Here is a 19,298-nt window from a genome sequence, read left to right as displayed (position 1 = left end):
AAAGGACATAGTAACGGTGCGTTCAGGTTCTGTGGGAAATGTCTGAATTACACACGTGAGGGATCTCAGGATAGGTAAACACGGCACGTTGATTAGGTGCCGTTAGCTAAAGCGTATGCAACGTTCCTGCAACAAATCCAGATGGTTATAATGTTCAGGTGAAATGTAAAGGTAGTATTTGACACAGTTTGTCAACTTGGACCTAGGCTATACGTAATAAGATTTCAGATTTAGCAGATGGGATTTAATTTAGAGTTTGCGTATGACATGTATGAATCAATCAATCACATAGTAAAAGTGATACAGATTTGTTTGGGTAGAACGTGCTTTGCTTAAGTGCATGAAATCCAAATGTAGACTTGAAACTATCTCTTTTAAATGTATTGACTGCTAAGATTTTATTTGAATTAGTAAAAGCGGGCTTTAAGTGTGTCAATTGTCATCAGTTTACAACTAGATTTTAATACTTTTTTAAATACCTTTTTATCAACATATTAATGGATCATCTTTTATACTTAACCCCCATGTTGTCCTCGGGTCAAATTGACCCGTTTTCCTATGTCAATGTTCTTTTTAACTACCTAATAGTAATTACCCCAAATAACACGATTGATTGCTCTTTAGCAAGTACCAATCACTACTTTTATTCATTTTGGGGTGTCTTATTCAGTTTAATAGCATTTGAAAAAAAAAAAAAAATTGAAGTGGTTTTGAAATAATATTGAGAAATATTGTTATTTTTCCAGTTTGTAAATTTTAGACTAAATAATTCATAATTTCTGCTTTTCTAAATCAAACATACTTTCCCATAAATGAGGTTTATTGACATAAAAAAAACAAACTGTAAAACTAGTCAATAACTAGTGTTATGCAGCGTTGAAAAATTGACAGAACCTTAAGAAAAAGTAAAAAACATTGATAAAAAGTGTCACCAAAGTGTTGATTTTCAGGGTTAAGGCTGAATCACATTTCTCCATCTTACCCCTGCCTCTTGGCCCTTGAAGCCAAGGGGTAAGGGGTGGGGGTGAAAACATTCCCCTATGAAATGTGACACCACTTGGTTACATCACCATACAGTTTTGAGTGTAGGCTAAATACTGAACATTTGTTTTGAACATTTCCCCAACATTATCCATTCTATAAATGTCCAGCTCTCCTCTGTTTCTATCCATCAGGTCCGTGCTAAGCCACCGGTTTTCCAAAATGAAAGAAAATTACTAATTACTTCGAAGTCTGAGTTTATTCAGGAGCACTTAAAGGCGTCATCCAACACCGACGACAGGAGTGGACTGATGACGCAACTTCTTACGCACATATCAAGTCCATATATGGAGAGGGAGGTAACGCTGTGTTCCTTCCTCTCTTTGTATCACAGGGATTTTATTATGAAGCAACAGAAAGCAAAACTGGGTATAAAAAAGAATCTCCTGGGATTTCCAACAGTCTGTACAGGTATTTTCCAAGTACCACTGCACTAAAACATGATAATAAAATGAATGATATAAATATTCTTTCCGGGTAAGGTTTCTTTTCCCAGCCACAGAGTTATAGATATCTACCATCTCCCCCCAAATATAACGTTTTGTCAGTTCAGTTTTTCTTTAAATATCAAAACATTCCAATAACGAATGTGTTCTACCACAAAACAATATGAAAAAGAGCAATAAAGAAGTTGAAAACATCTGCACACAAATCTTCTTCTTAGTTATGTTACTTAAGCCTTTGGTGACAATGATCTTCATTAAAGCATCTTTTCATGGCTTTAAATGTCTGAAATTGAACTCTTTTTCAAAGTTTTACTGTCATGTTTTTGCCCTGTATAAGTTAACTTAAAATTAGGCCTAAAGTATTTACATATTCTATTAACATAAAGTATTAACATATTGTCAAGAGAAATGTGTTTGTTTGTTTTGTACTGCTTTGTACTTCTACCCTACCACATTTCAGAGGGAATATTGCTCATTTTACACCACTACATACATTAAACAATATTGTAGATATTAAGGAATTTATTTATAAAACATATAACATGTATAATCAGATGATGATTAAATTATGATTTGTTTATGGACTAAATTGCACCAACAATATACAAAGTACACATTAGTTCCACCTTGACTAACTATAACAAAATGCAGCTTACAGGTTTATGCATCTGTAACAACAATATGTGTAATATGTAAGGGATAATGCAGAGTAAGCTGGTTATTAGTATGAATTAAAGGGTGATACAGGTCCCCGACGCAACACTCAATGAGTACTTTTGATGCTTCACATGTTGTTGATAATACTTTTGTACTCTTAAGTAGCATTTTAAATGCAGGGAGGTTACCTGCAGCAAAGTAGGCCTACATGTACACTGTGGTATTGATACTTTTACTTACACTTATTCCCCCACTGAAGTGTTAGAGCTTGTCTGACATATTAAATCCTGTCTGTACACTGGGCCCTTGCCACCTCACCTTGTTAAGTAACACACTGATGCAAGGCTCACGTTTAGGTTTCAGATGGAAACCACGTCCTTGTTTGTGTCATTTGTTCCTCTGCAGATGATGAGATGCCAAAACACTGAATATGAGAGATAAAAACCACATCCTGGACCCAGCTGCACTTTATCTTCAGTCTTTTTCTTGTTATGTTTCCTCTATGAACAGAAGTGTCGGCAGGTTTGATCAGATGTGCTGCAGTCAGAGAGGAGTGTTTATGAGCCCCTAGTTAACAGTTTGTCAAACAAAGAGACAGACCTAGAACATTTTCTTTTTCTGTTCTTTTGTGTATATGTGTTTAAATGGAAGCCAACAACGTGGCCCTCATTTAGGTCTTATACGCTTACAGGCTTAAACAGGTTCTACAGACAGGGAGATATAAACAGCACGATCATGTGATCGTTTGATGTAATGAAGTGAAGGAAATAATAATGAGGAAAAGAAACACACACACACACACACACACACACACACACACATACACACACACACACACACACACACACACGTTTTGCATCTTTGAAATCTGTTCCCACATCTCACCGTATGAATTAAATGACACAATGGCATTTTCTGATTCAATTTTTAATTAAAATACGAATTTATCCACAGATTAAAAATGAAAGGCAGAAAAAGCAAAATGTAGCTACAATCAGGCACCAATGATACATGTTATTTCATATTTTTAACAATTGCGATAACGCAACAATAACATTATTTACTGATCATTATTTAATATTTATTTATTCAACTAAAGACGGGCGGGCCTAAGCAGCCCACCAAAGACATTCATGGATTCTCCATTATAGATAACTGAGTAAAGACCAAAGCTGATCCTATCACCCCCCTATCACTTCATACTCCTCTCATTACCTCACAAGAACTGAAGACTTCAAATAAAAAAGTTGCAAATGTCCACAGGAAAAACCAACATTAATTCAGTCAGAAATCAAGAGTAAGAAGAGAGTGGTGTTTAGTATCAGGAAAGCTAGCTGTTTGGGTGGAAGTTGGGATTGATTAACCACACACACAAGTACGTTTTTTTATATAACCATTAGCCCTGAAAAACAGACGACGAAGCTGGTGCAAAGAAAAAATTACATGAGCAACATGCTGGAGCGACAGCATGGGCTACGGTGCAGAGTAGCCACTACACACGAAGAGACACAGATATGTTATGACAGAGTTATGAACGAGTGTAACAAGAGTTAAGACATCCCACCGTGGCAGTGGTGGACATGGCTTGGCGAGACATTCCGGCACTTGTGATTGGAGTTTTCTTGAAATAGGGTGTTTTTAGGATGCGAGTGACTAAGGAAGGACACATCATTCACACACCTACAACTGCAGTGCTGCTTTGAATCCGCACCACATTAGAAAAACCAGAGAACAAATGAATACTGGAGGCGCCCTCAGCACCCAGAGGAAAACAGAAACGGGAGGACCGGGTCAGACGCGTACAGTTGGGTACAGTGGCTGAACCAGGTCAGGGAAGAACTAAACATCTTTGGAGTGTACTCTTTGTTGTTATCAAGCTGACATGAGTGTAGCAACATCGATAATTTGTCGTGTTATAATATGGCAACTTCTCCACCAGCTTTTTTTTTTAAGGTCTTGGTGATAAGAACGTGGAGGTGAGAGACTTCTGGATCTCAGTATGGGAGAAATCCTGAAATCCAAAAGCACTGAGTGAGATTAAGGTAAAGGGAAACCCTGACACTGTACATGGGGACGGTGACAGTAGACCCTGTTTAAGACTGCAGAGGACAGACAGGACAGACTACAGCTCTATTAGCCTTCACAACCTTACAGCTGAAGGTGAGATTGAGTCGTACAGATCACAATCAGAGATTCACAACTGTAACAATTACTGTCCTCGTGCTGTCAGCATAGAAATCCATGATATTCATGCAGTATTAACAAAGGAAACAAAAAACAGACCCATATTATTTTTTCTAAACATAATTAAATTGAATTGCAAGAAGTTGATGAGAATGGCATCTGGCAGTTGATGTTATTCTTTACATTGTACTGGGATGTAAACAGATTCCGTAGGTAGCCTGACTGGCATGGCCCCAAGCCCACACTTCAGTTCCTTCTGAACCCAAATACTAAACCCCCACCCCCCTTCCCTCATCCCTCAGTCTGTCCAGTAACTTTCTTGCCTCTGTGGTATGATGCATGTTCAGCGGATGTAGACGTCCCTCCCCCAGTCGTCCTGGTTCTTGTTGGGGCTCATGTTGGCCCCGGTGTCCACAGGGTCCTGGCAGTAACGCTCCCTCAGCTTGGCACGTCCATGCGGCTGGGTCTGGCTCGGCATCGGAGGGTGGTTCAGGTTTTCCTGGTCTGGCTCGGCGCCTTCGTCTTCCCAGGATGCCTGTCTGCCGTGATGCTGTGCCAGGTGGAGGCGGCTACCCCCACCCCCTCGGTACGGCTCAGGCTCTTCATAGGGGTCAGTCTCAATGTCCATGCAGGAGTCGCCGGCCTCGGTGTAGGCGGAGTCCCGGCTGCCCTGGGTCTCAGAGTCGAAGGTGTCTTGCCGTGACAGCCCCCGGCCGCTCCCTCCCCGTAGCTGGCCACGAGAAGAGCGCAGGTATGCCTGCTGCTGCTGCAGCTGCTGCGGCTGAGGTTTTCCTCCCGGGTCTGTCTGATAGTCGTGCAGGGTGCCACTCCCGCCGCACTCTGTCAGAGGCCCTTCCCGCTTCTGCTCACCGTGCACCAGGTACGGCCCCTGCAGCCAGGCACAGCCATGCCACACAGCAACCATGCAGAGACACAAACAGCAGAGCAAAACCAAACTGTCAGTGGTTAGTTAGCGGGGTTAGCATCAGGCAGGGCATCCAACACAGAACCACAGTCCGTCAGCCGGGACTGGGCTGTCCCAGCTGATGGACCTGTGGTCTTCAAAGCATTAGTGTTCATGACTGACAATCTATTTATAACACGCATTCCAAAACACACACACACACACACACACACACACACACACACACACACACACACACACACACACACACACACACTTACACTCAACACAAGACAAATACAGCAATTACTCAATTACTCAACAGATTAGTTCTACTAATTGATCATTTTAAAAACATGATACCTTACTACAAACACGCAAGCATTATTCAACAAGCAGACTGAATATCAAACAACAGTGCCACCTTTTGGCGGATTGACCTCATGGCAGAGAAAAGCAGAAATCTCAATTCGACTAATGAAAGATTGTGTGATTAATTGAACTGTGCAGCACATATTTATAGTGAAACCATTTCAAATAAAGAAAGAAATTTGAAGTGCAACTGGATTCATTGCCGCCTCTATAATGACAGCTTCAATCAAAAAACGGTAGGAGATATGAAACTTGTTTCCAGCCATGTGGTGCAACACTGTTTCTCAAGTGACATGAATATTTTTAACTATGTGCAACTCATCGTAATTGATTTGCATTCAGTAGTAACTAAGGAATAAAGACAAAGCGGATTTGCACTCTGCTGTTAAATTGATTATAAAAGGTGAAACTGAACAGAGTGTTAGCAACAGCCTCCACCAAACTAAGCATTTCTGTTTGAAGAGGTGGACATGACTTGCTGTTTTCAGGGGCGGTACCATGGCAACACGGTGGACTGCTAACTGGATTCAGACTCCGAGAGAAGAAGAAGTGCCAGAGAAAGGAGGCCACAGAGCTAAAGAGGGCAGGGTGGGGGGCAGCAGATATAATTTTACTCTGGACTACAGCGAAATGGAGGAGGCCTCAACAGCAGAGGCGCCTTACGGGTTACTGCTTAAGTCCAGTGTGGTTAAAATTAAGCTGCTCTCACAGTGAGCAGGGAAGTAAACACTGACCTGCTAACATGTGGGTGTTGTAAAAGCTAGCTGTTGTGTGTTTGGCTCATTTATGTATCAGGTGTGTTTCTGTTTCTATAAACAGCATAAACAGGGTTTTAATCCACTTTTCCTTCAGGGTAAAGAGAGCAGGCTGCTGGGTTGAAGTTGAGATTGAGTTGCCGGAGTTCCTCCCCCGCCCCAATCTCTGATGGACTTCAGAGAGCATGTTCTTCCTCTCTGCCATCATGGGTTACAGCACCGTCCATGTCAGGCCACAGATCCATATTTCTGCGCAGGGAGGTGAGCACCTGTACCTGCAGGTTGGAGATGGGCTCAGGGGAGGAAGCCAGCGCTGCCGTGGCCATGGTGCGGTTGAGCAGAGGGTTAGGAGGGTTGCTGCTCGGGGGGTGTGTTGCTTTCCAGTAGGCCTCCAGGTAGTCGGCCAGGTGTTCGCAGGCGTCCTCTAGCTGGTTCTCGTCCAGGATGATGTCAAACAATTCCTGCACATAAATCAAATTAGTATTCGTTTTATTTAAAGAACCAAACTTAATTGATTTGTTTTCAGAAGTTTTCAGAAGTGTTAGTTCTTTTATTACTCAAGTCACAAAACAGAACTCACAGGTGGGCACTGGGCCAACTTGTCTGCAGCCACCATCTGCACATTTAGGTGTTTAGCTTGGGACTTCCCTCGAGATTTGATAAGCCTCTGTAGGACCTGCAGGGAAACAACAGCACTTTGTCTACTCAAACAATGCTGTAAGTAACAGTAGGTCGGCAGTTTAAATCCAGGGAACAGCTTTATAGAATACAAGCACTGAAATGATTTTGCTAAAAAGAAAATTGTCAACCATAAATAGTATAAAAAAATGGGTTTTGATTTAATGAAAATCCTAGGGATTATAACTCCATTGCCATACCTTAGGTGAGGCTATTTTGATGTAGACAATGATGGGAGCCAAGGAGGTCTTAGCCAGCTGAGTGGGGTGGTTGATGGTGTCTGCATCCAGAGCGACCAGCTGGAGGGTGCGGGCCAGCTCAAAGATACGTTCAATCTCACTCTGCACCTCCGCTGAAGATAGATAAGACACGTAAATACAGCGAGACAGCAACGCGATTGTGTAAACTATCTCTCTCGTTGAGGAGATGCAGCACTCTACATCAGCCATAAGTACATAAGTGACGTGTCTGTACTTAATCATGCACAATTAAGATTTTAGAAAAAAACAGTTCCAAGCGTATGAATTAGATTGGATCACAATTAAAGTTCCATTTATGCAAAGCTAAATGGAACAATGCAGCATCCTCATTCTGTTACCACCTCCCAACATTTACAACGTCCTTATGTGCTTCTGATCTTTTTTTATCTCAAAGGAAGAAGGAGAAGAATGAGATGCCTGCGGCACTTGTAATCACTAAAAACAAGAGCACAAATTCTCACCATGTAAATAAAAGAAATTAGGTGGAACATTAGTTGTTGTTAGCACTAATGGGCACAGCAGTAATTGTTCTATTAGGTAAACAACTCAAGTCTATGGACTGCTTGGGTGTTTTGTTTTCATTGTTCCTCAATAACAGCCAATAAGAGCTGGTTACTTAGCATATGGAGCAGAGTTCCCTCCCCATTTTCGTATCAGCCTGTTGACGTGTAAAGAGAGATTAAAACCATAAACCAAAAGGTTCCTCGCCTGTATGGTCAAACCTCAGCGCCAGCGAGGTGTGCACGCTGCCACCCCAGCGGCACAGAGAGATAACAGGGGCAAGGCAATCTGCAAAGTAACGGGGCCTGCACACATTTCAGCAGCCTCCAGAGGACTGAAGGATAGAAAATTAAAACTGGAGGCAAACAACAGGACCTCTGCAGAGTGATAAGAAAACTTGAACTCATAGAAAGAAATCGCTGGCAAGGTTTCCATTTAACCTCAACAAAGACTTGGACTTTTGCAAATTTGGATTTGATTGCGTAGAGAAACTTGCTCCCCTGCGATGCCTGGACAGAGTGCATGAAGCGAGGCCTAGCTTCTATAGAAACTATCCTTGGGATTGATTGCACACATACAGTATATAGACAGCATTAAACGTAGGTCACTAAAGGGTGACATCATGATGGAAAGTATCGACTTCCATCTTTGCTCATTCCCGCTCACAGTTTAGAGCAGACACCAGCTGCCCTGCTGCCCTCCCACAGATCTCTTCCCGCTTTGTAATTATTTGCTTTTAGTTCGAGACTACAGGCTGTCACACAGAAATATGAGGAACAGAGAAACTTACAGGCAAGCAGACGGGCAGACAAATGATGTATGAGCAGATAGTGAATATAGTGAGAAGAAAAGAGGAGGGTGAAAAAGGAGAGAGGCTTCATTATTTGGGTGCAAGGAGAGCATACATACCCAGTACGTCTGAATCAATATAAAGTGGAAGAAGAAGATGGGAGGTGGGAGAGAAGAATGGAGGTTGAAGGGCAAGAGAGACAGGATGAAGAAAGAGAGGAGGCCAGATCAGACAGTCAGAGCAGGAATAAAAGGGGAAAAAACTCAACACTTTCTTCGGATGATGTACAACAGTACCTACATGGTCTCCAACATAGAACTACAGAATGTAAAAAAAATTATAATTTGCAATTGTCATTCCCATTTGTAAAGCTGAATCATATGTTGTCACACAGATTTTGGTTGACAGAGTCCATTTGTATCCAAATATCCAAATATATAAAATATATTACAATAATACAATGTTGCTTTCTATGTTTCTTTTATTGTCTTAAAAGGAGCAGTGTGTAGGATTTGGTGGCATCTAGCAGTGAAGTTGCAGATCACAGCCTAACTTAATACACCCTCCCTCACCCCTCCCTTTTAAAAGTGTGTAGTAGAACCTACAGTGGCCTTCAGGTACGGCTGTCTATCAGTACTCAATACCTTTAAAGTGTTCATATTATGCACATTTTCAGGTTTGTAATTGTATTTAGAGGTTATATCAGAATTGGTTTAAGTGGTTTAATTTTCAGAAAACACCATATATTTGTTGTACTGCACATTGCTGCAGCTCCTCTTTTCACCCACTTTGTTTAGCTCTCTGTTTTGGCCACAGAGTGAGGCACTCTATTCTTTTTAACCCAGATCTGGAAAAAAACACTATTTGTAAGGTTTTGTTCTCAGCCAATCACGCCAGCGTTCCTTGATCTGATGCAATGTGTGCATTGGTCCACTTCCGCAACAGCTACAACCCATACAGTCTGTGGTTTGGGGAAGTCAAGTGCATTTGAACACTTAAAATGTATTTGTGTAAACATTATTTGAAAAGGAAAAAGTGATGGTGGCATTTCACGCAACTGAATGCTTCCATTCACATGATGGGATCTAAATATCGGGGGGAAAAAGATATCAAATAAAGTACTCTATTGGTATCTGTATCACTTTAACAGTACTGGTATCCTAATTTTTTTAGTTATACCCAACACTTCCTTCGGGTAATGTAAAAACGTGCAAACTCCTCTATAGGGCAAGTGATGTCCATTGTGGGCTACCGTAGAAACATGGTGGAGCAACATGGCGGGCACCGTGGAAGAGGACCTCCTCCCCATGTAGATATGAAGGACTCATTCTGAGCTAAGGAATACACAATTCTCAGTTTCAGGAGATTATGGACTAATGAAAACATAACTATGAATATTTTATTCCATTTCTGCTGATAGAGCCCCCAAAATCCTACACACTGGTCCATTAACACCTGTAAATCACAAAAACGCCATTTTACAGTTTAACGTTTCAGGTTTTTAATGTGTAAAATGTTTTTGTATGTGTGTGGAATTGTATGTTTGTTTTTGAGATGCAAACTAAGCAGAAGCTAAAAGTAAATAAAAAATATATCTGATAATATTCCATATTTTCCTTATTGTCAACAAATCCATAAAAATCCCCAAACCAACAATAAATTATGCTACTAAAAGGAATAGTCTTTGTAGCCAAAGGCTGTACTATCTTATTCTGTGAGCTAAATTGTTGTCCAAAAACTATTAAACTGAGGGACAGCCACAGTAGTTTCTGTTGAGTCAATCCAACATCCTGCTGTTGTGAATACTAACTAGAGCAACACATCTCCAGCAGTTAAAAAATAGTACTCAACAAATGCACTATTTCCTACTGTTTGAGTAACATGTACTAAAAACTACAATGCTTATCTATCTATCTATCTATCTATCTATCTATCTATCTATCTATCTATCTATCTATCTATCTATCTATCTATCTATCTATCTATCTATCTATCAAGAAAGAAACACACTTAAAGTAATAAAGATATGAAACACACATAGCAAAACATATTTAAATAGATGCTTAGCAACATGACGTGATGAAATGTTTTCCATTAGCTTACTCTCCACAGCAGTATTGTATTAATACTGTACCATCTGCCAAATCACAAAATAAGAGTCTCATTATCGTCTTATAACTGAAGAGTTAAAAGCAATTTTCTTTAGTTGTGGGGGGTGCATATCTGAAGTGGCTGTAAGTTGTCTTACCCAAGCTGGAGCGAGTACTGGAGCGCTCGATGATGGTGTGCTTGCTAGGGTTGTTGAGGACCGAACGTTTGGCCAGGGAGATGTCCGCTGTCACCCTTGTGATGGATATCCTGAAACCAATATCCAGTACACCAGTCGTTACCGGGGTTAGTAAACAGAAACCAGTTAAAGCAGAGACCACAGTACATGATGGCTATGCAGAGCATATGATCTCACTCTTACCTGCCCTCAAACTTGTGTTTTAGAAAGTCAAAGAGTGCTTTCTGCATCATGTCTGTCACCTACAGACGAAACATCAAGCGTTAAGACGGCAAACTATGAAAGTGGAATTAGATGTAAAACAAGCATGTTGCAAATGTTTTCCTCCTTACCTCATATCCTTTGAGTGACGGCCCGACTAGGATGATGGGTCTCATGGAGGGGACCACGTCATAGGGGGGGACATGCTCCATCTGAGCCAGGAAAAAACAGCACAAACATTGGGGTAAGTAAGGTTGTCATGTTGCTTCTGAACGTTCACTCAAAACAGTTCCACAAAGCTCACACAGAAGTAAAGTCCTGCATAAATCAACATTAACTCAACACAAAAGCCCTCTCTTCCACTTCCAAATTGAAGGATGGTAAGTTTCAGACGCTGGAGTCCATTCGTTTTATTGACTGCCTATGAATGTTCGGAGGCAGGGATCCATTTATCACTGGAAACACTTGCTTCGATTTCTTAGTGTGCAGTCTCACATAATTAAAGTGCCCATAATTAAACCAGATGGTAGAGTGTCAGGATAGCTCTTGTGACTAAGCTGCTGGCATAGGCGTCATACTTCACACTTTTCTCTTTTTGTTCTTCATCAGCACTTTTTTTTTTTACATTTGTGCTTCAACTTGTTTATTTTTAGATATTCATTAGTTCCAACTGTATCCATTTATGCTGGAAAGTTACAATAAATACAAAGTTTTAAATCTCTACCTTCATCTAAGCCATTTACACTAATAAATATGGAAAACAGTGTTTTGCTTCCATGTTTCCATGATTTATTTTCTTTATTCTATTTCCAGCCATATTCAACAATTTCAATGAACACAGTGTTTTTTAAAGAAATACAAACTGAATATATAGAGCCCTGTACATACCATAGTCTGTGGCTTAAGCCATTTACACTTAAAATGAAGACGTATATAGTACACCCACACACAAACACGATCCATATTGCAACGCATGAGCTTGAGGATTATTGTACTTTATGAATCATAAAAGGAATGATTCATCTATAAGGACGTTAAAAGCATTTTTCCTCATTAGAAACCATCACACGTCCTATATACTTTGTGAACATTGAAATTGGATGTATTTTTTTCAGATCTGTATTCCAAGCACGCCCCCTCCTCCATGTATGCTGTGCAGCTCTTAACGCAGGAGATAGTGCTGGAGTGCCCTGCTCCACTACATTACATTACATAAAGCAGAGCAACGGAAGCTCATTTCACCTCATTTGTATTCACAGCAGCTAAAAATACCCACTTTAAAAATTTCCAAATAGCTCTTATCTCTTAATGGGCAGAGCTGGAGCACTAATCATAAAAATGGTACTCATTAGATTTGAATTACATGAGTACTATTAAGTGTGGTGAGTAACAGGGCGGATGCTGTACATAATACGATCTGGACAATAGTTTATTTATCACAGTGTATCGTCCCTCTGTAAAATCAGATTCTTCTAAAATACTACAGTAGGCATGTTTACAGAAGATGGCAGATCGGTAAGATACTTCATACTGACTTATTATTTTAACATAATAGATTTTCTTTCAGGTAAACATTAACAAAAAAACCACATGACTCAATGGGTTGAACATTTTGGTTTGGATTTTGGATTTTGGTTAAATATTGTTGATATATCAGTATCTAGATAATGCTGTGCAAACGTTCAATATTACGGTCTTTACAGTCATAGTATTACAAAATAGATTTAGATTAAAAAAAGAATTGTTGTTAGGACTTTGTTGCAGGTACATATCAAAACATTTGTCTCAATGACATGAACATGAGTGTAGTTGGCATGTAGTTATGAAATTAAGTCATTTTATAACTTAATATTAATTAATATTGATATAAAGCTGTGATAACTACTGGAGCCTTACCATGCAAATTGTGCTGAAAAGCATAAAAACAGCTGATTGTGGGCTACTGTCACTCAAATTACCCGTCACAGATGCAAATGAAAGCATGTCAAGATGTATTACTGTAACAGGCTGACTAACAGGGTCTGGGATGGATCTGAACCTGCATCTGCACACTGACAGCGGCGATACAAGCTCCGGAGAAATGACAGAGGTGTCACTGTGATTTACAAATTATCCTGTAAATATTTTTTTTTTTTGCTTCAATGTGTCCTTGGAAGCATGAAATTGTGGTAGAAAATATTCTTCAGACTGATTTCTTACAGCCACAACAAGGAACATGTGAGACAACAGAGGATGAGGAGTAAGAATTGATATGTTAGAGGTTAGTCTTGAGAACAAACCACACTCACCGCCTTCTGTTTCTGTTTAGCTGGACCACCTACAGTATCATTCCACACAAAAGCCAGAAGAGACAAAAAAAAGCACAAAACACAAGAGCACATTTAGTTATTGACAGGTTGGGATTAGTGGGGAGAGGAGCTGTTAATTGATAAAAACAGAGTTTACACTGACTGCCTCCACTGTGGTTATTATAGATTCAGGTTCGTGTTCAGCCATTTCAGTTCGTTCAGGGCCTCTTGCCGGCTAACAAGCAAAGAAACAAACATCCAAACATAGCTCAGTGTCACTGTCGTGAACAGAACCTGAGGGGCCAAACTGTTAGATTCAGGAGCTACAGTAGCGGCAGGGACAGTTCAGTTGTGAGTAGTTAGTGAAAGGGAAAGGAGAGGTTAGGCCTGACCACATCTTGGAGGACAAATGCAGGATGAGGGAGGCTGGCGAGGTAAGCGAGGGCCCCTAATGTTACCTTCTTAAAGAAGGGCAGTCGGTGGGCGTTGGCCTGAGGGGATGTTACGCTGCCTGACATGCCCTTGGAGGAGCGAGGGTCACCCTGGGACTCAGGGGGCTCCTCAGCATCCAGTTCGAGGGGGTCAACGTCAAAGGCCACAGTGGACATGTCCACGTGAGCTGATGGGGGAGGGTGGGGGGCGGTGCAGAGAGAGGGACAAGAGAAGAACAGACAAGGAAGAAAAGAAGGAAGTGAAGGAGGAGAGGGCAAGACAAGGTAAAGCAAAAGAGGATGAGAGAAGAGAACATAATAGAAGAGGAAAAGCAAAAGGGGAAGAGTAAACAGAAGTAAGAATGTGAGATGTACCCAGAAAGAGGCATGAAGGAAATTGCAAGAGATTGCATAGACTGAGATCAAATAAGGATGACATAGTATGATTTAAACTGGAAACAACATTGACAAGAGTTTAAAAAAAAGAAAACACCAGATTATTATGAAACAAGGCACAGAAAGAGGGTATAATACCATGAACAGAGAACGGGTTCAGTGTGACGAGAAAACAACTAAACTTGAAGTGTAGATGTGAATAGAAGGGGCTGCAGAGGAAACTGGAGCAAGGCAGTAGATAAGAAAGAGGAAATCAAGCTGAGAGGCAAGCTGGGGGCAATTCAGTGTGTTGAGATTATTGATGGAGGTGTTTGTCATGGACGGGGAGGGGGTCAGACAAGGCTGGTAGGTATCTTGGCAGGTGTCTTGTTTTAAAGGAAAAAAATTGGGTTTTCAAGAAATACGCTGTTTTGCTTCCTAGAGTTGAGAAGATTGATACCAATCTACTATCAAACTACCTGGCTGTTAAACATGAGGCAACAGCTGGTTAGCTTAGCTTAGCACAAAAGACTGGAAACAGGGGGAAACAACTAACCTGGCTCTGTCAAACGGTACCAAAATCTGGCTACTAGCACCCCTGAAGCTCACAAATTAACCCATTATATTGCTTTGACTTAATCTGTACAAGTGTTTACACTATAGTTTTTGTACAGATTAAAACAAACGAGATGTAGCATTTTAATTAGTGAGCTTTAGGTGGATAGGTGGATTCTGTGACCTTTGAAGAGAACCAGGTGTTTCCCCCGGTCCGTGCTGAGCTACAGGTATGAGAATTTTATCGATCATCTCTCACCAGGATGCAAATAAGCGTGTTTCCCAAAATGTCAAACTCTTGCTTTAAGTCCGATACACTTAGGATGTACTAGTTGTATTAGACAGATGTGATTTCTAGTATACAGGTACTGAGTTCAGTTCACTGGATCTATGTGATTAACAAAAGCCCTTTAAGTCAGAGTATCTTTCCCATTTTTGCACTTCCATCTGTCCTGCAGTCTTTGCGTCATCCTGGCGATGCACACACACATGGCAGACATACTTATCAAGTTTAATGGGTGCAGTCCATTCTCAGCTTTATTTCAGTCCCGTTCTGTGTGCTAATGAAAGACCTCCTAAGACCTCTCTCACTTCACATTGCAACCCACTGAGACGTGCCGTGATTCATCATTGTGCCTGACTAACAAGCCAATTAAAATCTTCATCTAAATATCAGATGTCGTCCCTCTCTCTCTCTCTCTCTCTCTCTCTCTCCCGGGGTTTCACAAACACGCCCACACAAACAGGCACAAAGTCACTATTTTGCCAGTTGATAGGGAGACCCCCTTGACCTCACCTGTGCCAGGTGGTGTAGGCCTGCGGGTTCCCGTAGCAACGTCCAAACTAGAGCTTCCTCCCGATTTACTATAATGGAGAAAACAAGCACGAACTATTGCATGGTGAAAGAAAGATGATACGGTAGGTGAACTCAACACTGAGTACATAGTGCTCATCCTCTGTATGTTTTTACTACTTTACACCTAAAAAAAAATACCAGCTGTTGTTTAAACTGATTTACTTACATTTTAAGCCATAATCAAACAATTGTTAAGTTTCCTCCTGCAAGAGAACACTGATCGTCATAGTTTACAGTGAACAAGGTGCTGTGTGACCTTCTGGTAATAAAATTATTGAGGAAAAACATAAATAAGTAGTTGATTACATGTAGTATTGTAAGAGTGCTTGTGCTTCAAATTGTATATAGAAATCCCGTTACCCTGATTATAGTAGTATTGATTTCTTTTAATAAAACATGTTAACTTATCAAAATAAACAGATTCACATTCCTGGGAAAAACTTGACCAGAGACTAGAGAGACCAATATATATGCAGTATATACTGCATATGTATATTGTGTATATATATACTGTAGATGTACTGTAGAGGAATACAGTGATTCACGACAGTGCTTTTGTCTATTTTAGGAGGTTTTACATAGTCCGGTGGGTGAATTGTGACTCAGGTCTGACCTGTTTTATAAAGCTGGGTTGTGTTTGTAATGCTAATACTGGAACTGCCGAGAGGTTTTCATGGTTACCTGGAGCTGAGTCGGTTTTGTCTCATCCTTTGCTCCTGCAGTAGACGGGTGTTCTCCAGTTTGACCGGGCTTGGGATGAAGCCCACCTCACAGCCCTCCTTCACCAGGCGCCCAATCCACCAGTCATTGTTGTATTTCTGCATACAGACATGCAATAGTAACCAATGATACACCGGCATTTTCTTGCTCAATCATTTCCAGTTCTTGATGAGTGCGGAGGAAATTGCATGTTATGTCATTAGTGTTTCAGACAATAGCTCTTAACACTATTTACATAGTAAGTAAAATGATGTACTCTTAGGGACCAAAATCTAATATACTGAGAAAATTAGATTGCTCATTTTATTAATTTACTTTTATCTCCTCATTCTACCGAATTTGGGTCACTCAATTCTTTTTGCACTGCAGCTCTTGTTAGTGCTAACACCCACTCATGGCCTGGGTATGGTTTAGACAAAATTAGTAATGTAAACATTATTTTAAGGTACATTATTTTGCTGCGAGTGTGCCAGATTGGGTAGCAGATCTGTAGTTCATATGAGACATAAGAACAACGATAATAGTGGCGGGGTCGGATCAGTGGGTTGAACAGGCGCACGCATACTAAGAGGTTTATGCCTCGACGCAGAGGTCCAGGATTTGTTTCCGACTTGTGAGGATTTCCTGCATGTCTTCCGCTTCTCTCTTTCCCCTTTCTCACCTAGCTGTCCTATCAAGTAAAGGCGGAAAGCTAAAAAAGTAATCTTTAAAAAAGAAAAGAATAATGTCAATGTAATGGTAATGGACAATTCCGCATCCAACCTGTAGGGGGACCAAAGCATAAATGTTTTTTAATGTTGCTTTAAATTTATTTTTGTATGGCCAGGAGCTCAATGGAGTGTTTTGGAAGTTTGTACCTCTTTAATGTGCAAGAAGTCTTTGGCTTCGAAGGATATGGCCATGCCCTGCACAGGAACGTCATCACTGGGCCCGGGGTTGTAACCGACATTTGTCCGCACAGCAAACGCCACCGGTTTGGTCTGGAGTAGGGATGGGAAAGACACATATTAGCATACAGATGGCTGCTCAATAAGACCACCTAACACTGAGTGTCACTCAGTGTCCCCTTGACAGTGATGAAGAGGTTTACCAGTGTCGAAACAAGATTATTGATCTCTGACCTTAGCTTTCTCGAGTGTTGCTAGGGCCTGTCTGTCGGCCTCCTTCCTCAGGGCCTCAGGGTCCTCCTCCAGGGACACGTCTGAGTCCGACGGCCGGCTGGTGTAGGAGTCTGCTGAGCCCTGAAATGCATGACGAGTTTACATGTAGGTGAGGAGGGGATAAAGACAACATGTCCATGATTGAACCCTTGGAAGAAGGAAAAACAGGAGTAGACCATGTAAAATTGCATGAAAACTCAATGGTGTCTTGGTGTACATGTTTGAATGTCTGCTGTCCAATCTTACTTTGTTCATCTCTAGGTGTTCCCGAATATTCTCCTGTCCTTTTCTGTCTTGTCTCAAATCCATTAGTCTTAAGCGTTGAAAAAGAACGGTTTGGGCTCTCCCTTTGCAATTTATTTGCAGTCAAAAGGTCAATATTAGGTTAAAATTCTTTATTAGGAATAATCCCTTGAGATGTGACATCTCGTTTTTTGATTGCTTTGAGAAGCCTAACCAACATAGACACAAAAGGGGGCTTGGCCTTCATATTGCATGGAAGCTGACTCTGTGTAATTTGAGTTGGAGAGGATGCATAACAGGCCGACATTTCCACCGCAACTCCAGTGAGGCCGAGGTGTTAAGTCTTTTTGCACAGGTACAACGGATTCACTGTGTGGGTGTGTCAAGTAGGGACGGAAAGAGAGGTAGAGAGGAGAGGAAAATGGCCTGAGGATTGTTTATAATATTAGGAGGGATATAAATTTCTCATGAAGTGGCTACAGTTTCCAACACATCCACCACTCATGCACGGTAACTTGACTCTCTCCTGCTGACCCTCATCCATACACCCATACCACAATAAAAACCCGAGCCTCCTGTGAGCCTGCGGCACTGGCCTACTGTACTATTCAGCAGAAGTGAGCAGTGCAGTGAGGGAGGCAGCCTGAACTTCTGAAGTGTTTGAGTGTTCAACTTATATAACAATCCCACTTATTCTGTTCTTTGCTGGGTTTTTTTTCTCTCCAGCTGACAGGCTGCCTGGCGCTTTGTAGGAGGTGCTGACAAGAATGTGGACAGCTGAATGTGCCAGGCAGGAGAAGTGAGTCACTAGGTGTGGGTTTTTAAAATAGAGGTGAAAATGCGCAAAGATGACATACAGCATATGTAAAGATGATGCACAAGTGTAGTCAGACAACACAAAGAGTGCACTCAGTGACGTCAACAAATATCACTGGACTAGGGTTGCGTATTGTTTGAAATTTTTCGATATCTGTGCCAACATGACAAGTGGGTATCGGTGCTGATACCGAAACAATACAGTCTTGGATCCATAAGCACGGTATATAAATAAATATAAACATCTTTTAATTCTTTTCTTTTTCATTTTGCCAAACTGTGCCAAACTGCTCAGTGCATCAGTGGTAACATTTTTTGAATATAATCTTAAATTAGAAGAACTTCCTGATTTAGATCAAGTGAAATCTGACGAAAGGATAAGTAAATATGAGTAAGAATCATAGCATGCATTTGATGCAATACTAAATCAGTGCATTACTCTTTTAAGTGGAGATTTGATACCCAGCCCTACTTGGAACTCTTGGCTTCTTGCTGCACACTTGCTGTCATTTCAGTCGGTTTGTATGCTAATGTTTCTTTCTTTAAAGATGAAAAGAAATGTGAGATGTCTCAGTGGCCTTGTGGTTAAGATGCATACCATATAACGGCAACATCCCTGCTTTGATTTTGGCAGGGCCTTTACTGCAGGTCATTTCGCTCCCGCCCCCTTTTTGCCTCTTTTTTTTTGTCTCTTTTTCAGCAGCCAACTATTACATAAAAGAAAAATGCCCAAATGATGTCCTTTAAAAAATAAATAAAAAAGATGATGAATAGAGAT

At 41.0% G+C, this 19,298-nt stretch overlaps 1 protein-coding gene across 8 annotated transcripts in view; it reads right to left on the bottom strand.

Annotated features, from left to right (window-relative positions):
• Nucleotides 1-3,435: 3,435 nt before the first annotated feature.
• Nucleotides 3,436-19,298, bottom strand: part of cacnb1 (calcium channel, voltage-dependent, beta 1 subunit) — a 33,404-nt gene continuing 17,541 nt past the window's right edge. For 2 of the 8 annotated variants that reach the window (XM_034894801.1, XM_034894807.1), the window contains 13 exons: nt 17,423-17,542; nt 17,159-17,281; nt 16,263-16,399; nt 15,522-15,589; nt 13,823-13,983; nt 11,208-11,288; nt 11,059-11,117; nt 10,837-10,946; nt 8,708-8,716; nt 7,238-7,389; nt 6,940-7,035; nt 6,635-6,820; nt 3,436-5,220 (listed from right to left, as the gene is read on the bottom strand). In XM_034894801.1, the coding sequence (XP_034750692.1) occupies nt 4,672-5,220; nt 6,635-6,820; nt 6,940-7,035; nt 7,238-7,389; nt 8,708-8,716; nt 10,837-10,946; nt 11,059-11,117; nt 11,208-11,288; nt 13,823-13,983; nt 15,522-15,589; nt 16,263-16,399; nt 17,159-17,281; nt 17,423-17,542 (1,851 nt within the window). In that variant the 3' untranslated portion in view covers nt 3,436-4,671. Of the gene's footprint in view, nt 5,221-6,634; nt 6,821-6,939; nt 7,036-7,237; nt 7,390-8,707; nt 8,717-10,836; nt 10,947-11,058; nt 11,118-11,207; nt 11,289-13,364; nt 13,394-13,822; nt 13,984-15,521; nt 15,590-16,262; nt 16,400-17,158; nt 17,282-17,422; nt 17,543-19,298 lie in introns of all 8 variants that reach the window. The other 6 variants (XM_034894802.1, XM_034894805.1, XM_034894803.1 and 3 more) reach the window with 6 other exon arrangements.

Source organism: Etheostoma cragini, chromosome 15, assembly GCF_013103735.1.
Source record: "Etheostoma cragini isolate CJK2018 chromosome 15, CSU_Ecrag_1.0, whole genome shotgun sequence".
Taxonomy (NCBI): Eukaryota; Metazoa; Chordata; class Actinopteri; order Perciformes; family Percidae; genus Etheostoma; species Etheostoma cragini.
The sequence above is the reverse complement of the archived record's forward strand: the minus strand, read 5'-3'. Positions and strand labels throughout refer to the sequence as shown.